General features: G+C 43.5%; 2 protein-coding genes across 3 annotated transcripts; one reads left to right on the forward strand and one right to left on the reverse strand.

Annotated features, from left to right (window-relative positions):
* The first annotated feature begins 244 nt into the window (after positions 1-244).
* On the forward strand, positions 245-4,025 carry LOC120642137 (bystin-like). 2 transcript variants are annotated; one of them, XM_039918551.1, is made up of 10 exons: positions 245-728; positions 826-952; positions 1,144-1,195; positions 1,277-1,604; positions 1,979-2,058; positions 2,151-2,198; positions 2,794-2,940; positions 3,361-3,433; positions 3,530-3,602; positions 3,787-4,025. In XM_039918551.1, exons 1-10 carry the CDS (start codon positions 351-353, stop codon positions 3,864-3,866), a joined length of 1,386 nt encoding a protein of 461 aa, XP_039774485.1. In that variant the 5' UTR covers positions 245-350; the 3' UTR covers positions 3,867-4,025. The 2 variants fall into 2 exon arrangements, with proteins under 2 accessions (XP_039774485.1, XP_039774484.1); XM_039918550.1 differs by having other exon boundaries at positions 258-728; positions 1,144-1,604.
* Positions 4,026-9,646: 5,621 nt separating this feature from the next.
* LOC120642141 lies at positions 9,647-11,801 on the reverse strand. Its single transcript, XM_039918554.1, has 5 exons — positions 11,506-11,801; positions 11,320-11,373; positions 10,472-10,575; positions 10,161-10,199; positions 9,647-10,029 (listed from the first exon to the last, which is right to left on the reverse strand). The coding sequence occupies exons 1-5, from the start codon at positions 11,579-11,581 to the stop codon at positions 9,892-9,894; spliced, it is 411 nt and encodes a 136-aa protein (XP_039774488.1). The 5' UTR covers positions 11,582-11,801; the 3' UTR covers positions 9,647-9,891.
* Positions 11,802-20,926: the final 9,125 nt, after the last annotated feature.

A 20,926-nucleotide genomic window follows, 5' to 3' on the forward strand; every position in this document is an offset into this window, starting at 1 on the left:
ATGTAGAGATCCATTGTTTTCTTTTTTGAGGGAGGAAAAAAAAAGAAACAGCAGAGCTCCGCAGTCCGTATGCGGCCACTGCGGAAGCAGGAGCAGCTGGGAAAGGCCAAATATTGGGCTTAAACTAGAAGTCGGCCCGGTAAAATCAGGCCCAGCCCGTGTGGCGTGTTGGCTTGGCCCGGCCATTTCCCGTCCCGTCCCATCCCCTCCCAAACCCAGAGGAACAACAAAAATCCGCCACGTCGCTTGATTCCGCTACTCCTACTAGGGTTTTAACTCTCCCGCCACTACCGCCGCCGCCGCCGCCGCCAATCCCTGAATCCCAGCGAGAGCCCCGAGTCCACGAAGCTATGGCGGGGAAGAAGCGCAAGTCCGGCTCCGAGAAGCAGCCGAAGCATCGCCTGCCGCTCGGCGCGGATGCCGACGCGGTCGCCGCCGCTTCTAAGCGCCGCCGCTCGGGCGCCGCCAAGCAGCACCAGGCGGATGAGGAGGCGTCCATCCCGTCCTCCCTCAGCGCCAAGATCCTCCGCGAGGCGCGCAAGCAGCAGCAGGAGGAGATGATCGCCGACTCCGGCGACGAGGGGGCCCCAGCCGCCGCCGCCTCCGGGGCGGCCGCGGGGCCGTCCGCGTCGTCCTCGTTCCCAGTCCCCGCCGCGGATGACGAGGAGGACGACGACGTCGACGAATTCGACGGGTTTGACGCGCTGAGCGAGTACGACGGTGGCGACGTGGGTGGCTTGCAAGAGTAAAAATGAGCAACTAACTGTGCACAGTGACTGAGCTTGTGTCTGAGATTCGAATTTGCTGGCTTTCTGGTGTTGGCAGGTGGAGATCAACGAGGAGGATGAGAAGGCCCTTGCTGCCTTCATGTCAAAGGACAAAGCTGCCGAGCGCACACTTGGTGATATCATTCTCCAGAAGATCAGAGAGAAGGACGCCGAGGTCTCAGCTGGTGCGTATGCATTTTGAACTTGTTACTTCTCTCATACTTGGAATTGTAGCCCGTTCAGCAAATTGTGAGATATTGTTATGTAGCTTTAACTGCATTTTTTTGTATCAAATAGAGTTAAATGTGTCGGTAATTGCCAACAAACAGTAATTTGTTGATTATACAATTCTTCATGTTTGTATTTCTTTGCACAGAAGGGCGGCCTCGTGTAAAATTGGACAACAGCATCATTGAGCTTTATAAAGAGTATGTGTCTGCCTTTTTGTTTACAGTGAAAGAAATATTGCATGTCTTTGACCCAGTGCTGATTTTTGTATATGTCTGTAGGGTTGGGAAGTTCTTAAGCCGATACACAAGTGGGAAGATTCCAAAAGCATTCAAGCGCATACCATCATTGGAGTGCTGGGCAGAGGTGCTGCAGCTAACTGAGCCAGAGAATTGGTCCCCTAATGCAGTATATCAAGCAACACGCCTCTTCTCTTCGAACATGAATACGAAGAATGCTGAACGGTTCTATGAAGCCATTTTGCTCCCTCGTGTTCGCAATGACATAAGGCAGAACAAGAGGCTTCATTTTGCGCTCTACCAATCGCTCAAAAAGTCCCTGTATAAGCCTGCAGCATTTAACAAGGGAATTCTACTGCCACTCTGTCGGGTAATTGTTCTCTTCAGAGATCAGCATTGTATAAAACATAGGGCCTATTAGTTTCCTTTATAGTAACTTGCTGAATTAATATCTCAAACGTTCATTTGGATGGTGAAGGATTGCATCTCTTATTTGGTTACACAGCATTGTTAAATTTCTGGTAAACAGCATTTCCCCATGATAGGTGATTGAAAGTAGTTATATTGTACAACACAATATGAGAAATTGTATGATAGCTGGTTCTTCTTCCATCTTTATTATGTTTATTACTGTCAGGCATCTATTTTGTCTATTACTCCCTTGTTCTTAATTTAGTCCAGCAGCACAAAAAGGTTATTGTTTCACCCTTTACTTGTCCATTTCATAAGCTCTCCTAACTGCAGGAAAGGAATTGCACTCTCCGTGAAGCAGTAATTATTGGGAGTATTATCCAGAAAGTTTCCATTCCATTTCTTCATGCAAGGTCAGCTGAATCAGTGAATTGTGTATATCATTCATGCCCAAGATGATTTGAGTTAGTGTCTCATTTTCAATTGGTTTTTGGATTGGATGCAGTGTAGCTCTAGTGAAACTAGCTGAGATGGAGTATTGTGGCACTACCAGGTAAGTGAGTCACGTCAGCATATTTTGTATTGTTTCATCGTTTATTAGTATTTTTTGCATCTTTTTTCAAGAGCTCACTTTGATAAATGCTCAATCTTTTTTTCATCGGAAATCATTTGTTGATGAATGAACTTCCTGTGTATTTATTCATAATAATATGTCGACATAGCATCTACATTCTTTATTAAAGCTGTCAAATGTACGTGATGCAGAAAGTTCACCATAGCCTTTCCTTTATTTATCATTTTTGCCTGTACTTTCTTCTACATTCTATGGAACCTTAGTTTGCTAAATGATTCCTATCATTCTGCACAGGCCAACAATCCACCAGCATAATCCCATCTTATATGTCGACTGTATAGAAGTTTCTGGCAGTTCTGCATATGATCTCCATTTGTCTATCACATAAAATAACATGGACCAAATGTATGCAATGCAATGCTGTTGTTTCCATGAACAGTGTGCTCCCTTGTTTGACAAAAGGGTGCATGATGTTTACTTGCTAAATGTAGCGCATCTCTTCTTATTACCTTGAAGATGCTGTAATCTAAGCTGTCTTTTTTGAAGAGATGCTGTAATCTAAGCTGTCTTGCAGTTACTTCATCAAGCTATTTCTAGACAAGAAATATGCTTTGCCATACCGGGCGCTTGATGCAGTGCTTGCTCATTTCATGCGGTTTCTTGATGACGAGAGAATCATGCCTGTTATATGGCATCAATCACTGCTTGCATTTGTGGAAAGGTTAGTGATGGATGTGTAGAATTGAAAGCATGTTTTTGCTATTCCGAAACTGTTCATCCTTTTTTTCATGGTATGGAGCACTATAATTTTCATGCTTCAAATATGAGAAGTTCCATTTACGTTCTCTGTTCCATTAGTTTATGCATGTCTTTGTTTGCTGGGACAAAGTGGTTACCTAGAAATTTTTCATTTGGAACTGAGCCTGTGTGGTTATATAGTCTGAACTCTTTAGTTTATGTGGTTCCAGACTAAAAAATTCAGAAGTGTGCCTGTGTGGCTTTATAGTCTGAACGCGCGCTTTGGTTTATGTGGCTCCAGCCTCTAAGTTCCAATGATGAATGTGACTGTAAATTGATTATTGGTTTCCAAGTGTCCTTGCTAACTGGTTTACTCATACTTTCACTAAAATTTTTGTGACAGATACAAGAATGAATTGGAGAAAAAGGATAAGGAGAAACTTGTACGCTTGTTGGATCGCCAGAAACACTATTTGGTACTTTGGTCCTATCATTTTATAAATATGCATTGGCATCAAAGGCTGTTTACAGAATTTTATGAGTTAACTGATATGTGATAATCCTTGAAATAGGTTACTCCAGAAATTCGAAGGGAACTTCGGGGCAGCTGCAACAGGGGTGAAAAGGATAATAATATGGAGACTTATATCCTTGCAGTGCATGCCTTGTTTTACATGCATTCTATATTCAGTTGAATAGAAAAAACATTTAAATTTTGTGAAATTGGAAATTTCTGCTGCTCAGTTCTTTTTTATTTAAACGAAATGCTGCTCAGTTATCTTATTGATGATATCTGTTCCTGATTATTTCCTTAACGTTTTGTTCTTACCCTCGCCTATCTCTGTCATCACAAAACCTATTGAGGAAGACAAATGGGACGTACCACAAGTGCCAATGGAGGAGGATTAGTCTGTTTGAATATTTATCCACTGTTGAGTGTCATTCCCCATTGTCAATTTTTGCACAACTTTATTGAGTGAAATACAGAGAGATGCTGTAATGAACATTTACATGTTTGAAATGAACTTGCCATTTGTTGTGGTGGGGCCGACCTGGAAGGCACATGTAGTTAGCTGGCGACATCCTTTATTCTTGAGATGCATGGCCATGTGATAAGTACCCCATTAGGCTTTGGGATGAAATTAAGCTGAAAGTTACAAAGACTATATGGTCCATCAATCACTGATGGCCCCTTTTGCTTCTGCCCTGGTAATGGCAGTTGAATATTTGGCAGGAATCATTACGGCAGTGATTCTGCACGTTTCTTAGGGAAAAAAATGGAAACATGGCAAAAACACGAGTTGACACATTTATGCTACAATATACTGGAATTATCAACCGTGTTTCATGATACAGCCGGTGTGTGGAATAATGAGAATCGGTTTTAACTCTAATAGCATTTGGAATTTGCCACGACCAGCTTAATTTCCCAATTTGCAACACTTTGCAATGTTTTAATTTAGAGAGAGAAATCGCAGCTGGTGTGTGGAATAATGAGAATCGGTTTCAACTCTAATTGCATTTGGAATTTGCCATAACCAGCTCAATTTCACAATTTGCAACACCATGCAATGCCTTTAATTCAGAGAAAAAAAATCGCGCACAATTGTGGGAATATATTTTCTTGAAACATGAATTGTAAAATCAAGGGGAATTCCAAATGGCGTGATGACAAGCCGTGGAGGATGTCGACAAGGAGAGGGAGGAAGCTAGCCAGCAGTGACCGCGTTGCCTCGGATGCGAACAGATCCTTGTCACCAGCCATTCTTGTCTTCGGTCGGGCTTCCGCCATCAAACTTCGGCGGCGGTAGGTCCGCGGAGGGCAGTCGGAGGCACCCAATAGCACCGCCAGGGCAAGATCCACCTTTTCTGGGTCGAGAAGATATTCATACAAAATATATGATTATGATGAATTCTTGTCTTGCCATGAAGCATGTCAACTCCTCTTTGTTGCTATTTTTAATTTTTTAGAACATTTTCAAACATGCATTATTATTTTTAACACATTGTTTCGTTAGCACTTGTGCGTGTGTGGTAATGTTAGGAGGATGAACTGAGTGTAGCTCAGCTGATATGATTCTTTGTAGTGGAACTGTCCACCTCGGTTCGAGTTCTCAACTAGACGTGGGTGCTCACATTTTTTGGATTATTTTAGAATTTATCATTTCTATTCTTTTAATGGTAGCAGACGTGTTCATCGATAACAAGATGCTTGTGGTAACTTCTTCAATCTCGAGGATCAGACGGTCTCCATTTTTTTAAGATGTGCATGCATGTATTTGAAAGTCTACACCTGCACCATATTTTAAAAATGTTAGAATTGTTTGCTCTTTTTTAGCAAAGTTAGAATCGTTTGCTACATATTATCTATCACTCGCTTAACATTTACGGACAGCATCGCGAAGCAGGGTTCTTTCATCACACGGCTCGCGGGCTACATAGGAGCCGCGGCCTAGGTGTCCATCCTCTCCATCTGCAGATTTTGGTACTGGACCTGGACTGCCGCTAGAAGACTAGAGGCAGGTGAGATCAAAGTTCTAAATAGCTGGGTATAGCCACCGCTATAGCCTGCTATAGCCTTTGGAAGAGGAGAAAATTAGAATATCCATCTTTTATTTTTAAAAAGCTAAATCCGCTAATAGACAGCTATATCCCGCTATAGCCACTAATTAAAGTTTATTTAACTAGCTAAACCATATAATTAATCTTTATTTATTGTTAGTTTAGTATTGAACTTTGTTATTTACAAATTTTAGTATTTCATCAATGATGTAACAAGAGAATGAAGGCTCTGTCTGAAATATGTCATGCCCTTCATCAAGTAAAACTATCGTTACTTGTGCACAGTCATGATTGCACTCCCCTCATCATCTCTTACTGCCATAGCTACAAATTCTTCACTCTAAATTTGTGATCACCACTGACTATAATAAAAAAAAACTTTCCATATGCTTTCCAGAAAGAGAGGGGGGACGAGTAAGGAGAACATAACAAATAGAAACACATCCAAGATTTGAAATTAGAGGCAACTATGCCGACGTGCATGGCACGTCTTCTGGAGAGTTGGGAAAGTAACTGCTACTGTGAGCCACCGCCCGGTCCGTCTGCCTTGATCACGTTGAGCTCTCGATCACTCTATTACTAGCTACTACCTTCGTTCCAAATTGTAGTTTGTTTGACTATTTTGACCATAAATTTGACCACTTGTCTTATTCAAAAAATTTGTGCAAATATTGCCAAATTTAAGTTATTCTTGAAGATCTTGTATTGATAAAGCAACTCACAACAAAAAAAATGATATTTTGCACAAATTTTTTAATAAGACGAGTGGTCAAACTTGAGGTCAAAAAAGTCAAACGATCTATAATTTGAAATAGAGAGGGTACGTACATGCTACTGCTTGCTCTCGATCGTTCAGCACCTGGGAAACATATATCTATATCTACTTGTGATAACTAATAAAAAATAGGTCATCAAATACCCAAACTACAATAATGCAATATATATAAAAATATAGCACAATAATGCAACCTAAAAGCATAAGCTATTTTGTATATCGATCAGGAGTCTCGTGGTTGTTTTACGAGCGGGCATTTAATTTGAGACAACTGTGTCGTTGTTCCAGGAAGAAGCTAGAATCCCTGTCCTCTTGTTGATCTCTTTCCTCCTGTTGATCTCTTCCCTGTGTTTTTTCAAGGCTTCCTTCAAGGGCATGCGCACGAGATCGCTCTCAATCTTAAATCCGTAAGGATAATCTGGACACCGCCTGAACTGAAAGAACCCTGCTTCCAGGCGGCGCTGTTTGTAAATGCAATGCGAGCGATAGATAATAAGTAGCAAACGATTCATGTTAGCCCGTTCCTCCTTATAAGCTGGCCAATGAAGCATCCCTATAGACCTCCAAGGCTTCATCAACACAAGAAGAAAGTAGAAGAAACCCTCTCGCCCCCCGTCGTCCCAGGGGCGACTCGGGCGGCGCCGCCCCTCTCGCCCAGGCGCCTGCCCCATCCTCCCCAGCTCGCCGCCGCCGGAGCTCGCCGGTGGAAGCCCTCTCGGCCGCAATGAGGGCGGCGGCGGGCGCACTGCACCCCTCCCTTGCCTCTCCCAAGAACTCCTCCGCCCCTCCTCTCCTTTTTCCCCTGCCGGAGTTGCGCTCGATGCTGGTGGCTGCCGCCGTTCCCCTACACTGGCGTCCAGATCCGCCCCCGGCAAGCCCGGATCCAACGCTTCCTGGTCCGGTGAGGCCTGCCCTTTGTGGATCCGCTTGGGGGGCGGTGCCTGTCCTACGGCGGTGCCGCGCTCGGGTACGCTCGGGCTCGGGCGCTTGAGGGCCTGTGCGGGCGCGGGGGGCGCTGCTGCGCCGCGCCGCTCGGCCGCGTGCAGGAGCACCTGGTGCCCACTCCTCCACGGCAACTTCGGTGAGCGGTGGACCTCCCATTCGTGCTTGACCCCTATGGCCGGATCCGGCCTCTCGGGGGTCTGATCTGCCATCAACGGGGAGGTCCAGGCCTGCGTGTGCTCCGGGGCTCGGGAGCTGCTGATGATCCGGCACCTCCAGGGCCGTCCTGGCCTGCCCCCCCCCCCAGATCTGCCGGGGCACGATGGACAGCGCGGCTCGCGGCGAGGTGTCCCCGGACCTGCGTGCGCCGGGGCTGGGGGCGCGATGGCCGGCGCGGCTCAGGGGCTCGTCCGGGCTGTGTATCCGCCGCCGGCGGCGTGCTGGCATGGATCCGTCGCCCCTAGTGGCATCTGTCGCGCCGGTGCGGATAGGCAACGGCTGCTGCCGGTTGGTCGCGGCCGGTGCCAGTGCCGGCGGCGACGCCCTGGTCGGAGGGGGTGCTCGACGCAGCTGTGCGGCTGCCGCATGCAGCCGGCGCGTCGATGCCCTCTTCTGCGGTGTGCCTTGCTGCAACGCGCGCACACATGAGGAATTCTGGGTGAAAATCCATTCCGATCTTCCTGTCTTGCGGTGGCGGCGTCGGTTCGACGTCGTTCCCTTGGTGAAGGCATCGCTTTGGAAGATCCCCTCATGCCGCCGTTCACGATGCCGCTCGCACATTCTTTTGGGACTGCCGGTTTAGGTGCCGCTTCTTCGAAGGTCTATGCTCTATCTCCTCCTGACTCTTCATTGACGAGGCGTGCACTCGCTGCTGTCTGCCATCGTGGTCCGGTGAATGTCCTCCTCTGGCGCCTCTGCTTCGTCGGCGTTCTTCTTGGTGGTGCCAGTAAATCAATTGCCGGGTGGTGTTTCCACCGCTACTGTCATTCCCCTCATGGGTTCCTCCCCTTGGATGGCGTCGGATGGCTGTACGTGGAGCCTGGATGTGCTGTAGGTGTCGCCATCAACTTCAAAGGAGACCGTCGTGTCCGGTAAAACTGTGGTTTGCGTGTCCTTCACCTCTCTTAGTCCCCATTCCATTGGGTGGTCCCTCAGATGGAGGGCGGCAGTGGAGCGGCGTAGCTACGAGGAGCGGTGTGGGGATGCATTGGTCATAGTGTAGCCGGCAAGTATGTTGTTCGGTGGTGGCGTAAAATCGGCGATCGGTGGAAATCGGCTTGTGTCATGACTCTTCTGTGGTTAGTTAGCGAGTTGCGTATCTCTTTTCGTTGTATCTTGGTGTTGGTGTTCTCTTCTCCCCCTGGTTTTTCCCCCAATATGCTGAAATTGTAATGTGTGATTTTGGCTGCCAAAAGCCCTATCAATGAAATTATTCAGGTGGGGATTCTCTCTCCCCCCCGGTGACCGTCAAAAAAAAAAGCATCCCTATAGACCTGAGATGGCAATAGTCATCCAATGACCATGAATTTTTTACTGAAGCTTAATAATATAATTATTAGCTCACTATAAAAATTTCACCATAATTTGACAAAGGAAGATGTATATATGAATTAATTACAGAAAATTATATCTTTAAAATTAAAAATACAATTTTTACTAAGTTATATTTATAATATGTTAAATGCATAGATCTAATTTTGTGGAGTCCAACAAAATTTAGTTTTTCATTTTATGATTTTCTTGTGATTTATTATAATTTTTCAAAGATTGATCCAAAATAAATATAAAAGAAAAAGAGGAAAACCACTTAGAGAGGTCTTATTTCCGGTTTTGCAAGTTCGAGGAGGCAAAATATCCGGTTTTCGAGTTCAATGTGGAAATGTAAACTAGCCTATAGTTCAGGGAGGTAAATAGGACTTTTTCCAATTTGGAGGGGTCAGCTGGGCTCCCACTCGGATCTGATCCATCGAAATTTTTCTTGGAAATTTTGCTTTCGCTGTGATCCATCGGCTTCCAATTTTGACTCTCGTTCTGATCCAGCTAGCTTGTCCCTCCCTTATGTATGTATTGCCGCTGAACGTCGTCGAGACTGGATCAAATACGTAGAGGCCGCCAATAATAGATGTACGTAGCTTGCGTTTAAAGGGAGGCCCCGGGTATATATACTTATTGCTACTGACGTGCCGTGTTGTACTACAATATAATTCTTATCTTCTCTCATACTGATTTACTATTTCTTATTTTGGTTTCGATCACGGCATGCAGGCAGGCAGTGGACACGGCCCACGGGCTAAATAGGAGCCACAGGCCCGCGGCTTAAGGTGTCAGGCCGCTACAAGACTGCTTGCTAGCAGTGGCACCTAACACATGACTGATACAGTTTGAACGGAACGATGATGCTTCACGCTCGTGAAGCTCTGAAACATGTCATGTCATTTATCAAGTAAAACTCCTGTTACTTGTGTACAATACATCGCTGCACTCTCCTCGCCATCTCTTACTGCCAGTGCTACAAATTCTTCACTCTAAATTTCGCGAGTACCACTAGCTATGATAACAAAGAAAACTTCCCGTACGTTTTCCAGAAAGAGAAGGGGGAGGACGAGTGAGGAGAACAGAGCAATTAGAACATCAAAGATTTGGAGTTGGAGGCAACTAGGCCGATGTGCATGGCACGTCTTCACGGCTCCCAGCAGCAGAGGCTGGACCCGTAGTTGGCTTCACTTCAGGAGGTGGCGGCTTGGACGGCCTGTTGGGCTTGATCTCTTCAACCTTCTCTGTTGGGATCTCGAACTGCAATGCGATGACACGAAATGACTGTTATGTTTCTGATGGACAGGTTAAACATACATGATACATTACAGCTATCTATACAGAAACCAAGAAGCAGCAAACATAAGAGATACAGTGCTGTATGTATGTACCCTGAATCCACAACCAGACACACAAGCATTGAAGCACTCCTGCAGGCAAAATTGAATTTGTCAGAAAGCACAACTATAGATACAAACATATTGGTCCTGGTGCTTGTATCTGTCTAGCATAACACGGTTATAGGCTTTTGTCTGAACTTTTTTCTTTAATTGCTAGATAAAGAGAACAAATAGAAAATTAGAAATGTAGTGGAAGGGTGAGAATAACTAGAATAGATGGTAAATAAATGTTTGACCTTATATACTTATACATGCTGTAGTAACCAGATCAAACCAGTAAGGCGGTAAAATGAAGTTCTCACCAAAGAGTAACTATCCTGCCCTGGAGATCGATCAATGTAAGCACTCCACTGGCGATCTTCCAACACTGGATCTTTGTAGCAGATTTCAGTACATTTTCCTATGCCTGAAGATTTCACAGCGAGTAAGTTATCTTGCACGCTGCAAATATGGTATTGAGAAGACACAACAATAGGCTACTTTATGAGTTGATACAGGAAGAATTTTGCTGTCCTGAACCACAACACCTTGATTTGGTGACAGAAATCAAACTCTTTAATACACCAAAAACATGGAGAACAAACAAAGTAAGTTATCTTGCACGCTGCAAACATGTGTTGAGAAGAAACAGCAATATCCTACGTTATAGTCCTATATGAGCCGACACAGGAAGAATTTTGCTGTCCTGAATCTCATCTTGATTTGGTGACAGAAACCAAACTGTTTAGAACAGTAAATTCGTTGAACAGATTAGGCAATATGACAGCAAAATAATCCACTGCACATCCACTAAGTACCAGTATCACCAACATGAAAGCCCCATTATACTGCACAGATGGTATCGTTCATCAGTTCATTTACCATTGTGACTGTCATATGCGCATAATGAGGGTACCGACTACCATGTCGCGGTAGATGCTGAGCCAATTTTCACGAATATGAGCAATACACGCCTAATCTTAATTAGCCACCTCTATTTATCCTAATAACAGAGGCATACGGACAGGACACAAAACCAACGCGTACCTAACCTAAAGCAATGCTCAGAGTTCAATTGAACCTGAACAAGCAAGTCTGAAACCAAACAATTCAGCTCTCAAACCAGTTGATCCCACAACAGCAATATGCATTCCACTGTAAGCATACTCACATTCTTCCCAGGTGTCTCCGTCCGCGTTGCACCCCTTCTTGCAGAACACCCTCCCTGCAAAGGCAACGCCCAATTGCGTCAAATACCAAATGGCAGAAAGGAAAAAAGGAAGGGAAAAAACCGCTAGTTTCGCATAAACGAGCCAAATCAATTCTTTTGCGCGAGAGGATGGACCAAGACACTGACATGGGATCTGCACGAGGCTCGCGTACTTCTTGGTGCAGCAGCTGCCGCACGGCGGCGTCCAGTCGCCGGAGAACATCCCGTCCCGTCCGCCCTGGCCTGCCTCCGGATTGGTCGGCGAAGCGAGCGGCAACGAGACTGCAGCGGCTGCCCAGGACGCTGGTTGTGTCTCCGGTAGGGGGGGAAGGCGAAGAGAAAGGGGGAGGAAATGGAGGTGGAGAGGGAGCGACGGCGGCGGCGCGCTGTTCGGTTCGTGGTCGGTGCGGAGCAAATTGGGGAGGAGGTGGCTAAGGAAATTCTCCGACAGGTCCCTCGACAACCGTTTTATATGTAGGACACCCCTTGCTTCAAGGCAATTTTGCATCAGGAATCAAATCGGTCTTGTAGGTCTTTTTGTTAGGCATGGTCTTTCTATTTTTCAAATTCTAATTCTAAAAGATGGTATAGTATTTTTTGGAGACAGCTGGGATTTTGATCTTGGGGATTAGGGATGGTCCGCTTGTCCGCTTGTCTCCCTTCTGGAGCCCGGCGACCGGTGTGGCGACCACGCCGTCGACGCGCCGCCGGAGCGACTCCTCTCAGGCTTCGTTCTCCTCTCCACATCCGTCTGAGGGCTCCCTTCCGCTTCGGGTTCCAGTTCGGGCACGGGTTGGCGATCCAAACCCGCTTCCATCATCAGGTAACCATCTGGCTCCTGGGCCATGGCGGTCAGAGAGCTGCCCGAGTCCTGAACGGGGGGTCGACCAGGGGTTTCGCCTCCTGTCTCTGCTTCGGCAAAGGGGCATCCCTCTTTCTTCCCTGCGCCGCCTCCCATCTCTAGGGTTGGGGATCCGGTGAACCCTCCGTGTTCATCGGGGAAGATCCAGGAGGGGGCTCCTTCCTCTCGGAACCCTCGGTGTTCTAGAGACTGGGAGGAGAATCCGGTGCTGGCGGACCGACTAGAGCACCTCTAGAAACGCAGCGAGTCCGTGGGGTCTGCTCTTCAATTCCGATAAGTTTTCCCCAAGTTGTCGCTTCTCTGAAGCCTGCATCCCTCCGTGATGCTAGGTCTGTGAGTTTCTCCACCATTGGGGGAGATACCCGTTCTTTCGCGCAAGTTCTTAAATCAAATATTTCTCATACATGAGGGATGAGGGACTCTAGAAATTTCGGTACTCGCAAACCCCAGCACCCTAACGAGAGAGAAAACTTTGGGGGTGGAAGAGGTAGGAGAGAAGACTTTCAATATGAGGGGAGTTTCAATCAAGGGCACTGGGATGATAGAAGAGGAGATTTCAGATGTGGTAGATTCCCTAACTTTCAATGGAGGCAGAGAGCCCCTGGTAGGGGGGATTTCCATCAGCAGAACGTTGACCCGCAATTTGATCTGAGAAACAATCTTAATCATGGTCGTGACAGGGAAAGGGATAATAGATTCCAGGACGAGCTGAGAAGGAAAGGAGATGAGAAATTGCAGGACACTACTCACTCTGAAACTAAGGAAAATGAAGATGCTGAGTTGAAGGAGACTTCTGGGAAAAAAGAAAATTCCATGAATAGACAAGGGGAAGGAAAATCTGGAGAGTTGGGTAGCTGCACTAGATGTGGGAGATTTGGTCACAAACCTGAAGATTGTCTAAAACCAGTGGTCTATAACAGATGCAGTAAGGAATGTCATCTTCAAAGGGTTTGTTCAGAAACTATGCCTTGGGAGTTTATTGCTCCTTTTTGTGGTTTTGCTGCACATGGACAGGGTTTCCACATCATTCAGGAAGATGATTGTGGAGACAGAGAAAGATATGACAAATTGTGCCTTGATCACAATTACCAAAGGAGAAGTTAACTCCAAATAGATTGAAAATGAATTTAAGGCTCAAGCTGGTCCTCAATCCACCTGGAGGTGGTTTGCTAAGAAAATTGCTGAAAATGTGTACCAACTCAGATTTCCTACTGCAAAAAAGTTGAGGAATTCTCCTTTTTCTCTGGTATGCAAGTGAGAACAGTGCCTGAGGTGTTTTTCAAAGTTGAAAAGTGGAATTCCAATGCTGGGGCTAAATCTAAAATCGACTCAGCTTGGTTCAGAATCTTTGGGATTCCTATGGAGAGAAGATCTGTTAAAAGAGTGAGTTTAATTGGCTCTCTGGTGGGAATTCCTTTGGAGGTAGACACAATCAATCTCAAGAGGTGGGAATTTGTCAGAGTCAAGATAGGATGCAAAGATGTGACTAAAGTACCAGCAGTTGTAGAAGGATTAATGGATTTTCATTTCTATGACTTCACTTTCCAAAGAGAGGTTCCAGTGGAGGGCATTACTAATTCTGCTGGCACACAATGGACAAGGAAATCTGATAGGGCTAATGATGACAATCCCTCTCCCAAAAAACCAAGATGGGGTGATGGTGGTGCTAGGCAAGATAACTTAAGTGGTAAAAGTGATGCTGGTGCTGGTCCTCCAGATTATCACCAAGGAAGGCAACATAAATCTCAAGCTGTAAATGGTGAGCCAAAAACTGATGAAGAACCAAGAGAGCGACCTACTCAGAAAAGGGATAGAAATGAAGGGAAAAAGTCAGCAAACTCTCTCCCGTTTCATCAACAAAACAATCTGGGTAACATTGGGGAAAATGCCTACCCATCTGAAGAAAATCTTTCCCAAAAAGAAAACTACAAGCAATCTGTTGATACAAACAAAGGAAAAACACAAGAGGTGGGTGAGGAGGAAAGTGAGGATCAGGGGCTAAGTTTCGACAACATCATTTCTCCTGGTGGACAACATTTGAATTTTGGGACCTTTGAAAACATGGAGATCAAGAATATTTGTCACATGCAACTTGCTGACAACTCTATAGTACCTATCAATGAGTATGGGACAAACTTGTTTGGCTCCAAATTTGACCCTCTAGCTGCCATTGAAGCTAAATTTGCTTTGAAAACTGGTAAACTCCCTGAGCCTATGGAGGCTGGGATGACAAAAGGGGATGACAAAATCACAGAAATTGAGGGCTGTTTCAGCCAACAATTACAGGAAAATGCAGTCTGTCCTAGCCCTCCTACTGGGACACAAGAGCCTCCTACGTTGGGTGTGTCTAGCCAAGAAGAACAAGAAATTCAAGAATCCACCATTCATAAGGAACCTGCTGCATATGTGACTGAAAAAGAAGTTACTGTGACTGAAGAGGTAATTCATGGTGAACCATCCCTCCCTATTGAGCGAGACATCAACTCTGAGCTGGTTGAGAAGGTTGTGGTTAATCTGGTGGCAGTTGTAACAAATGTTGTTCACACAATAGACCCAAATGCAGCTAGTATTGGTCATATTTCAAATGCTTCTGAGTCTGGACAGACCCATATTGATGTGGTCAACTCTGTGACACCTGATATGAAACAAAACTACATGCGACAAAGTGAGAGATTGAAGAAACAAGGACCGGGGGATATCAAAATTGCTGATAAAGCAGAGACTGCCATGATTAAAAAGAATCTAGAAGGTACTAAACTCAACTCTAAAAACTCTTTTTCTGTTCTCAGTAATTTAGATTTAATGCTTAGATCTAATAAGATGGATGTTGATACTAAAGAGTTGGCTTTAGAACAATTCGATATTATCAAAGATTTAGAACATGTTAGAATGTCTGGAAAATAAGGATAGAAATGATGAGGCTGTTACAGAGGTAAACCAAGAGGAAAATCTTCCCCTAGGAGAAATTAAACTTTTAGATTGGGAATCAGATTGCTCTGATCAGGAAGGCTTCACTTTAGTTGAGAATAAAAAATCAAAGAGAAAACTTGGGAAAAGGAAAGTTACGAAAGCCAGGAATGGGAAAGCCAATCCTCCTGATGGTGATCTCCATCCTGAAGAAGGAATAGCCATGACTATCTCTGGCTATAAACTTAGGCAAGGAGTAGCTCGAAAAAAAAAAACCAATTATCCAAAATGATAGGCATTACGTGGAATTGTAGGGGGGTGGCAAAAAAAAGGTATGCGGACTTTTGTGAAAGATTTACTATAGGAATACCAGGCTGATTTTGTAGGCTTCCAGGAGACCATCAAAAAAAGATACCCTCTGAGCTTTTTTAGAAAAATTGATCCTCAACAAAAATATGTCTGGCACTGGATTCCATCTAGAGCTAATCTGGAGGAATCTTAAGTGGAATAAAAACAGAAAGATTTGATATTCTCTCCTCTAAAACAGGCACTTATTTTATAATGGTGAAAGTTTTTGACAAAAAAATGAGGAAAAACCTTTGCCTGGTAAATGTCTATGGACCAGCTCAAGATGAAGGAAAGTAAGTTTTTTTTGACTGAATTGGCTCAAATTTGTTATGAAAACAAAGACCCTATGTTGCTAGGGGGAGACTTTAACATTTTAAGGTTTAGTGATGAGAAAAATAAAAACTTTCGACCCAACAGGTACTCTGACATGTTTAATTTAATTATCAACTCCTATGTTTTAAGGGACTTGACTTTGAATGGTGGGTTATATACTTGGAACAACAATCATGAGGATCCTACTCTGGAAAAACTTGATAGATGTTTGATGAGCGAGAACTGGGAATCTATCTTCCCTCTGTCCAATCTGAGAAAGATCCCAGGATACCTTTCTGATCACAACCCTCTGTTGTTGTGTACAGATCAAGACAAAATCAAGAAGAACAAAACCTTCAGTTTTGAGAATTCCTAGTTTAAACAGGAGGACTTTCTACAAAAAATACAGGAAATTTGAGAGAGAAAAGTCACAGCTAGCTCTGCAGTAGAGAGATGGTACATAAAAATAAATAGAGTTAAAAAATTCCTCAAAGGGTGGGGACTAAATTTGAAAGGACAAGTCCGACGATACAAACATCTCTTACAAGATGAATTAACCAAACTAGAGAAGAGGGAGGAAAGTTCCAGTTTACCTGCAGATTTATTAGACAAGAAAACTTTTATTCAAACGTTGCAAAAATTATTGGAAGAAGAGGAAGAATACTAGCATAAAAGATCCAATCTGAATTGGCTGCTTCAAGGTGATAACAATACAGCCTTCTTTCAGAAAGTGGCTAATGGAAAAAAGAGAAAAAATACAATTTTTTGCTTACAAAAAGATGAGAAATCCATAGTGAAAGATGAAAAGATTTTGGAACATGCTACTATGTACTATAAAGATCTCTTTGGTCCCTCAGAAAATCCTACCTTTAAGCTAGACTCATCATGTTGGGATGAACAAGATAAAGTGATATAGGAAGAGAATGATCTCCTCTGTAGACCTTTCACTTTAGATGAGATACAAACAGTCATTTTCTCTTTGGAAAAAAATTCTGCACCTGGACCAGATCATATTCCAGTGGAGTTTTATCAAAACTGCTGGGAGATTATCAAAGAGGATATTATGGATATGTTCTTGGAGTTTGAAATTCACAATTTAGATTTGGGGAGACTCAATTATGGAGTTATCACCCTCATACCCAAGCTGAAAGAAGCAACCAAAATTCAACATTATAGACCCATTTGCTTACTAAATGTGAGTTTCGAGATCTTACCAAAGCCTTGATGCTTCGGTTTGAAAATTGTATGAGCAGAATTACAAACATCTGCCAATCAGCGTTTATTAAAGGAAGAAACATTATGGATGGAGTAATGGCACTTCATGAGGTGTTGCATGATACCAAAATTAAAAAGAAAGATGGGCTTATTTTGAAGTTAGACTTCGAGAAAGCTTATGATAAATTAAATTGGGACTTCCTGTTTAGCTGCCTACGGCAGAGAGGTTTTTGTGAAAAGTGGTGTCGTTGGATTAAGCTGGTGGTTACTGGGGGTACTCTGAGTGTAAAAGCAAATGATCTTATGGGAAGTTACTTTCAAAGTGGCAAAGGTGTGAGACAAGGGGATCCTCTGTCTCCCTTACTGTTTAACCTTGTAGCTGATGCATTAGCAAAGATGATACAACAGGCCCAAAAAAACGATCTAATCCAAGGCCTGGTACCTGATTACGTTGATAAAGGCATTGCAATTCTCCAATATGCGGACGATACAATTCTATGTCTGCAAGATGAGGACGACACAGCTCAAAATATGAAACTTTTGCTTTATTTCTATGAACAGTTGTCTGGTCTTAAGATCAACTTTGAAAAAAGTGAAGTGCTTATGATATTGCAAGATGAAGGAAAATCCTTGAGATATGCAGAACTATTCAACTGTGCAGTTGGACAGTGGCCTATGAAATACCTGGGGGTTCCGGTGTGTGGTTCTCGCCTTCACATTAAGGATTGGCTGCCTCTTGATGAAAAACTTACTAAAAGATTGGGAGGTTGGTAGGGGATTTCACTGTCCTTTGGGGGGAGGTTAACCCTACTGAATTCTTGTCTTAGCAGTATACCAATTTATAGTATGTCCTTGTATATGCTACCAAAAACAATTCACAAGAGGTTAGACAAAACAAAAAAACATTTCTTTTGGCAGGGAGGTGGAATAAAAAAGAAATACTATCTAGTGAAATGGACAAAAGCAGCCCGACCAAAAAATAAAGGCGGGTTGGGCATCCAAGATCTCTGGAAATTGAATATCAGCCTTCTATGTAAGTGGTGGTGGAAGTTGGAGGCTTGCCAGGGAATTTGGCAGACAATTGTTATGAAAAAATATGTGAAGGATAAAAATATAGCACAGCTGAAAGAAAAACCAGTGAACTCGCCAGTCTGGAACGATCTGTTGAAAATAAAAGACATTTATCTGAAAGGAAGAGTAATGTGTGTGGGAAATGGACAGTTTACTGATTTTTGGAGGGATTCTTGGTGTGGCATGATCTCTCTCAAAGAGAAATTCCCAGATTTATTTGACATATGTAATGAGACTACAGGATCAGTAGCCCTTTTTGCTAATAGAGGTTGGAACCTGTCATTTAGAAGATGGCTAGATGAGAGACAACAAGAGAGCGTGAGAAAGCTGAGGGCAGATGGTAGCTCCCTGTGCGTTGTCAAGTGAAAGAGACTATCCCAAGTGGCTGGGTGAAAGAGATGGTAAATTCTCAGTCAAATCCCAATATGCTTCTCTATGGGCAGCTGATACTGAAGATAGAAATAAAAATCTTTGGAAGGCAAAAATCCCTCTGAAAATAAAAGTATTTATGTGGCTAGTGAAGTCTAATGCTATTCTCACTAAGGACAATTTGTCCAAAAAAGGGTGGTAGGGAGATCAAACTTGCTCCTTTTGCAGTACTCCAGAAACTATTGAGCATCTTTTCTTTGGTTGTGCAATGGCCAGATACTGTTGGAGTCTAGTTTCTATTGTAATTGGAGCTGACTGTAGACCATCCTCCTTCTCACAATTTTGGGTGTGGGCTGCTAAATACATGCCTCGTCATAAAAAGATTTTCATGGTCGGTCTGGCAGCCATTTGTTGGGCTTTATGGAGAACAAGAAACTCTATTTGTTTTGAAGATAAGAAATGTCGATTTCCTACTGAGATCATCTGCTTGGCATCATCTTTTCTCTCTTATTGGGCAGGATTGCAAAAGCCCCAAGGCAAGTTGGAGCTGATGATGGGTGCTGAAGCTCTAAAGAACACTGCTCTGTCCTTCCACCCACAGGAAGCTCCCCCTGAAGACGTGGGCTTGGTTCTTCTTCGGTAGACGCGAGCTGGCTTCCCTCTTTCTGCAGGAGATAGTTTCAGTACTTTTTGCCCTCTGCATTCCCGGCTGGTGGTAGTCTTTGTTGGCTTAGTTTTCGGTCTTGTTTCGGTTTGGGTGGTTGTGTCCCCCGCTTGGTAGACTCTGGCTCCTTAGCCTTTTGGTCGGGCCAGCAATTTGCTGGTTACTCCATTCTTTTTTTTTTGCAGAACCTATAAACTGGTACTTCTGTAATTTCGTTACTTCTTGAAGTAATGAAGTTCGGGCGCGGCCCTTGGTGGAAAAAATTTTTGGAGACAGCTTGTCCGCATCATTGCTGCTCCTTTGTTTTGTTGCTCCTTTCAAATCCAAAAAAGATATCGCGTCCATATGGTGTTTCAACTAATACGGTGTACGGAGTATTCACATGGACATGGTGTTCCAACACATTGAAATTTAGTGCTAGAGATGAATTTTGAAATAAACTCTTACATTTATAAATTTAGTGTCGCTATTTGAAAAGATACCAACCAAAACGTAGCTTGATTATAGACATATAAAAACTGGTGAAATCCTTTCAAGGAAACATCATTATGCTATGAGCCATTTATAGAAGTTTCTCTTTAATTGAGTTTACATTTAACCCTGAAAATTTGATACGGTATACTAGACTAAGAACTTGTCACGTTTCCAAGAGGTTTCCTCTTTACCCGAGCTAGGTCAAATTCAGAAGTACTCCCTCCATCCTCAAATGTAAGGTATTCTGGGATTCAAAATTTGTCCTCAAATATAAGTCATTCTAGATTGAGAGTGGTCCCAAACATCTTAATTGCACATCGTTTTCGGGTCTTTCCCAATAGAAAAATGTGCATGCAATGATGTAGGGGAGGTGCATGTGGGGGAGTTGCACGGAAAAAAGCATACTAGTTTAATTAGCATATTTCCAATGCTTAATAATTACGGATAGGAGAGTTTTTTATACACAACTATAATTTGTCCTAAAAACTCTAGAATGACTTACATTTGAGGACGGAGGGAGCAGTATGTTTTATCTCTGTGTTTGGGTGGCGGTATTTCCTAATTTGATTTTAGTATTGAATTATTTCTCCTTTCACAAAAAGTATTGAATTATTTCTGGAGTAACTCAATGCTAAACTAATTTCCAATGAACACGGATGATGGCCTATTTCCATACAAAATACTACTAGGTGGCATGATGCACAAGTTTTGCAGGAACACATGCAGCTAGCCATCTCTTATGTTTCTTTTTGTTTCATAAATTGCAAAGCGGTCAGACAAAAGAAAGTTACTACCTCGAACACGTGCATCCATCTCTTGGGCAAAGAGTAAAACTGCAAAGAGTAGAAGTTTCTACTTTAAAGAAACTAAGAGTGGTAATGGCCCATGGCTCTAGTGACCTCTTCACGGCCCAACAAGACCTTTAAATATTTTAGCTTAAAATTATATAAGATTAGAGCCCAGTTTCTTTAGAGTCCAGTCCTTATATTTTTTATTTCAAAATTTTGGATCATTTACCACCCAAAAGAAACAGCATGTGCTTTCACATAACACCATACCAGGTTTGCTGATAGTATCTTTAAATTTACACTAGCCCCTCTACAATTTTTAAAGCGAAAATTGGCTCTCTCTTTTTTTGGTTTATGCGACGAAAGAAAGTGCATTCCGAAAGCTCTTTTTTCTTCAGTATACTTGGCTGGGAGCATAGATAATCTTAAATTACTCTTTTTTTTACAATCACTCTATTGTGTTGTACAATTTTTTTTTCTTAGACCCGTAAGGGTAGGCAAATTTGGTGTGATGCGCGCGTAAAGTGAAGGTGGAATCTGCGGGGAAACTAGTGGTGC

The sequence above is a fragment of the Panicum virgatum genome, chromosome 7K (assembly GCF_016808335.1).
Source record: "Panicum virgatum strain AP13 chromosome 7K, P.virgatum_v5, whole genome shotgun sequence".
In the NCBI taxonomy this organism is placed as follows: Eukaryota; Viridiplantae; Streptophyta; class Magnoliopsida; order Poales; family Poaceae; genus Panicum; species Panicum virgatum.

Excerpts from the sequence above, each read along its gene's own strand:
- LOC120642137 (XM_039918550.1), top strand. The coding sequence starts at position 351 with ATGGCGGGGAAGAAGCGCAAGTCCGGCTCCGAGAAGCAGCCGAAGCAT. Across the intron at positions 3,434-3,529 it reads ATCGCCAGAAACACTATTTG|GTTACTCCAGAAATTCGAAG; the intron begins GTACTTTGGTCC and ends TCCTTGAAATAG. Across the intron at positions 3,603-3,786 it reads GGATAATAATATGGAGACTT|CCTCGCCTATCTCTGTCATC; the intron begins ATATCCTTGCAG and ends TTTTGTTCTTAC.
- LOC120642141 (XM_039918554.1), bottom strand. The coding sequence starts at position 11,581 with ATGTTCTCCGGCGACTGGACGCCGCCGTGCGGCAGCTGCTGCACCAAG. Across the intron at positions 11,374-11,505 it reads GAGCCTCGTGCAGATCCCAT|GGAGGGTGTTCTGCAAGAAG; the intron begins GTCAGTGTCTTG and ends TTGCCTTTGCAG. Across the intron at positions 10,576-11,319 it reads CGGAGACACCTGGGAAGAAT|GCATAGGAAAATGTACTGAA; the intron begins GTGAGTATGCTT and ends TGAAATCTTCAG.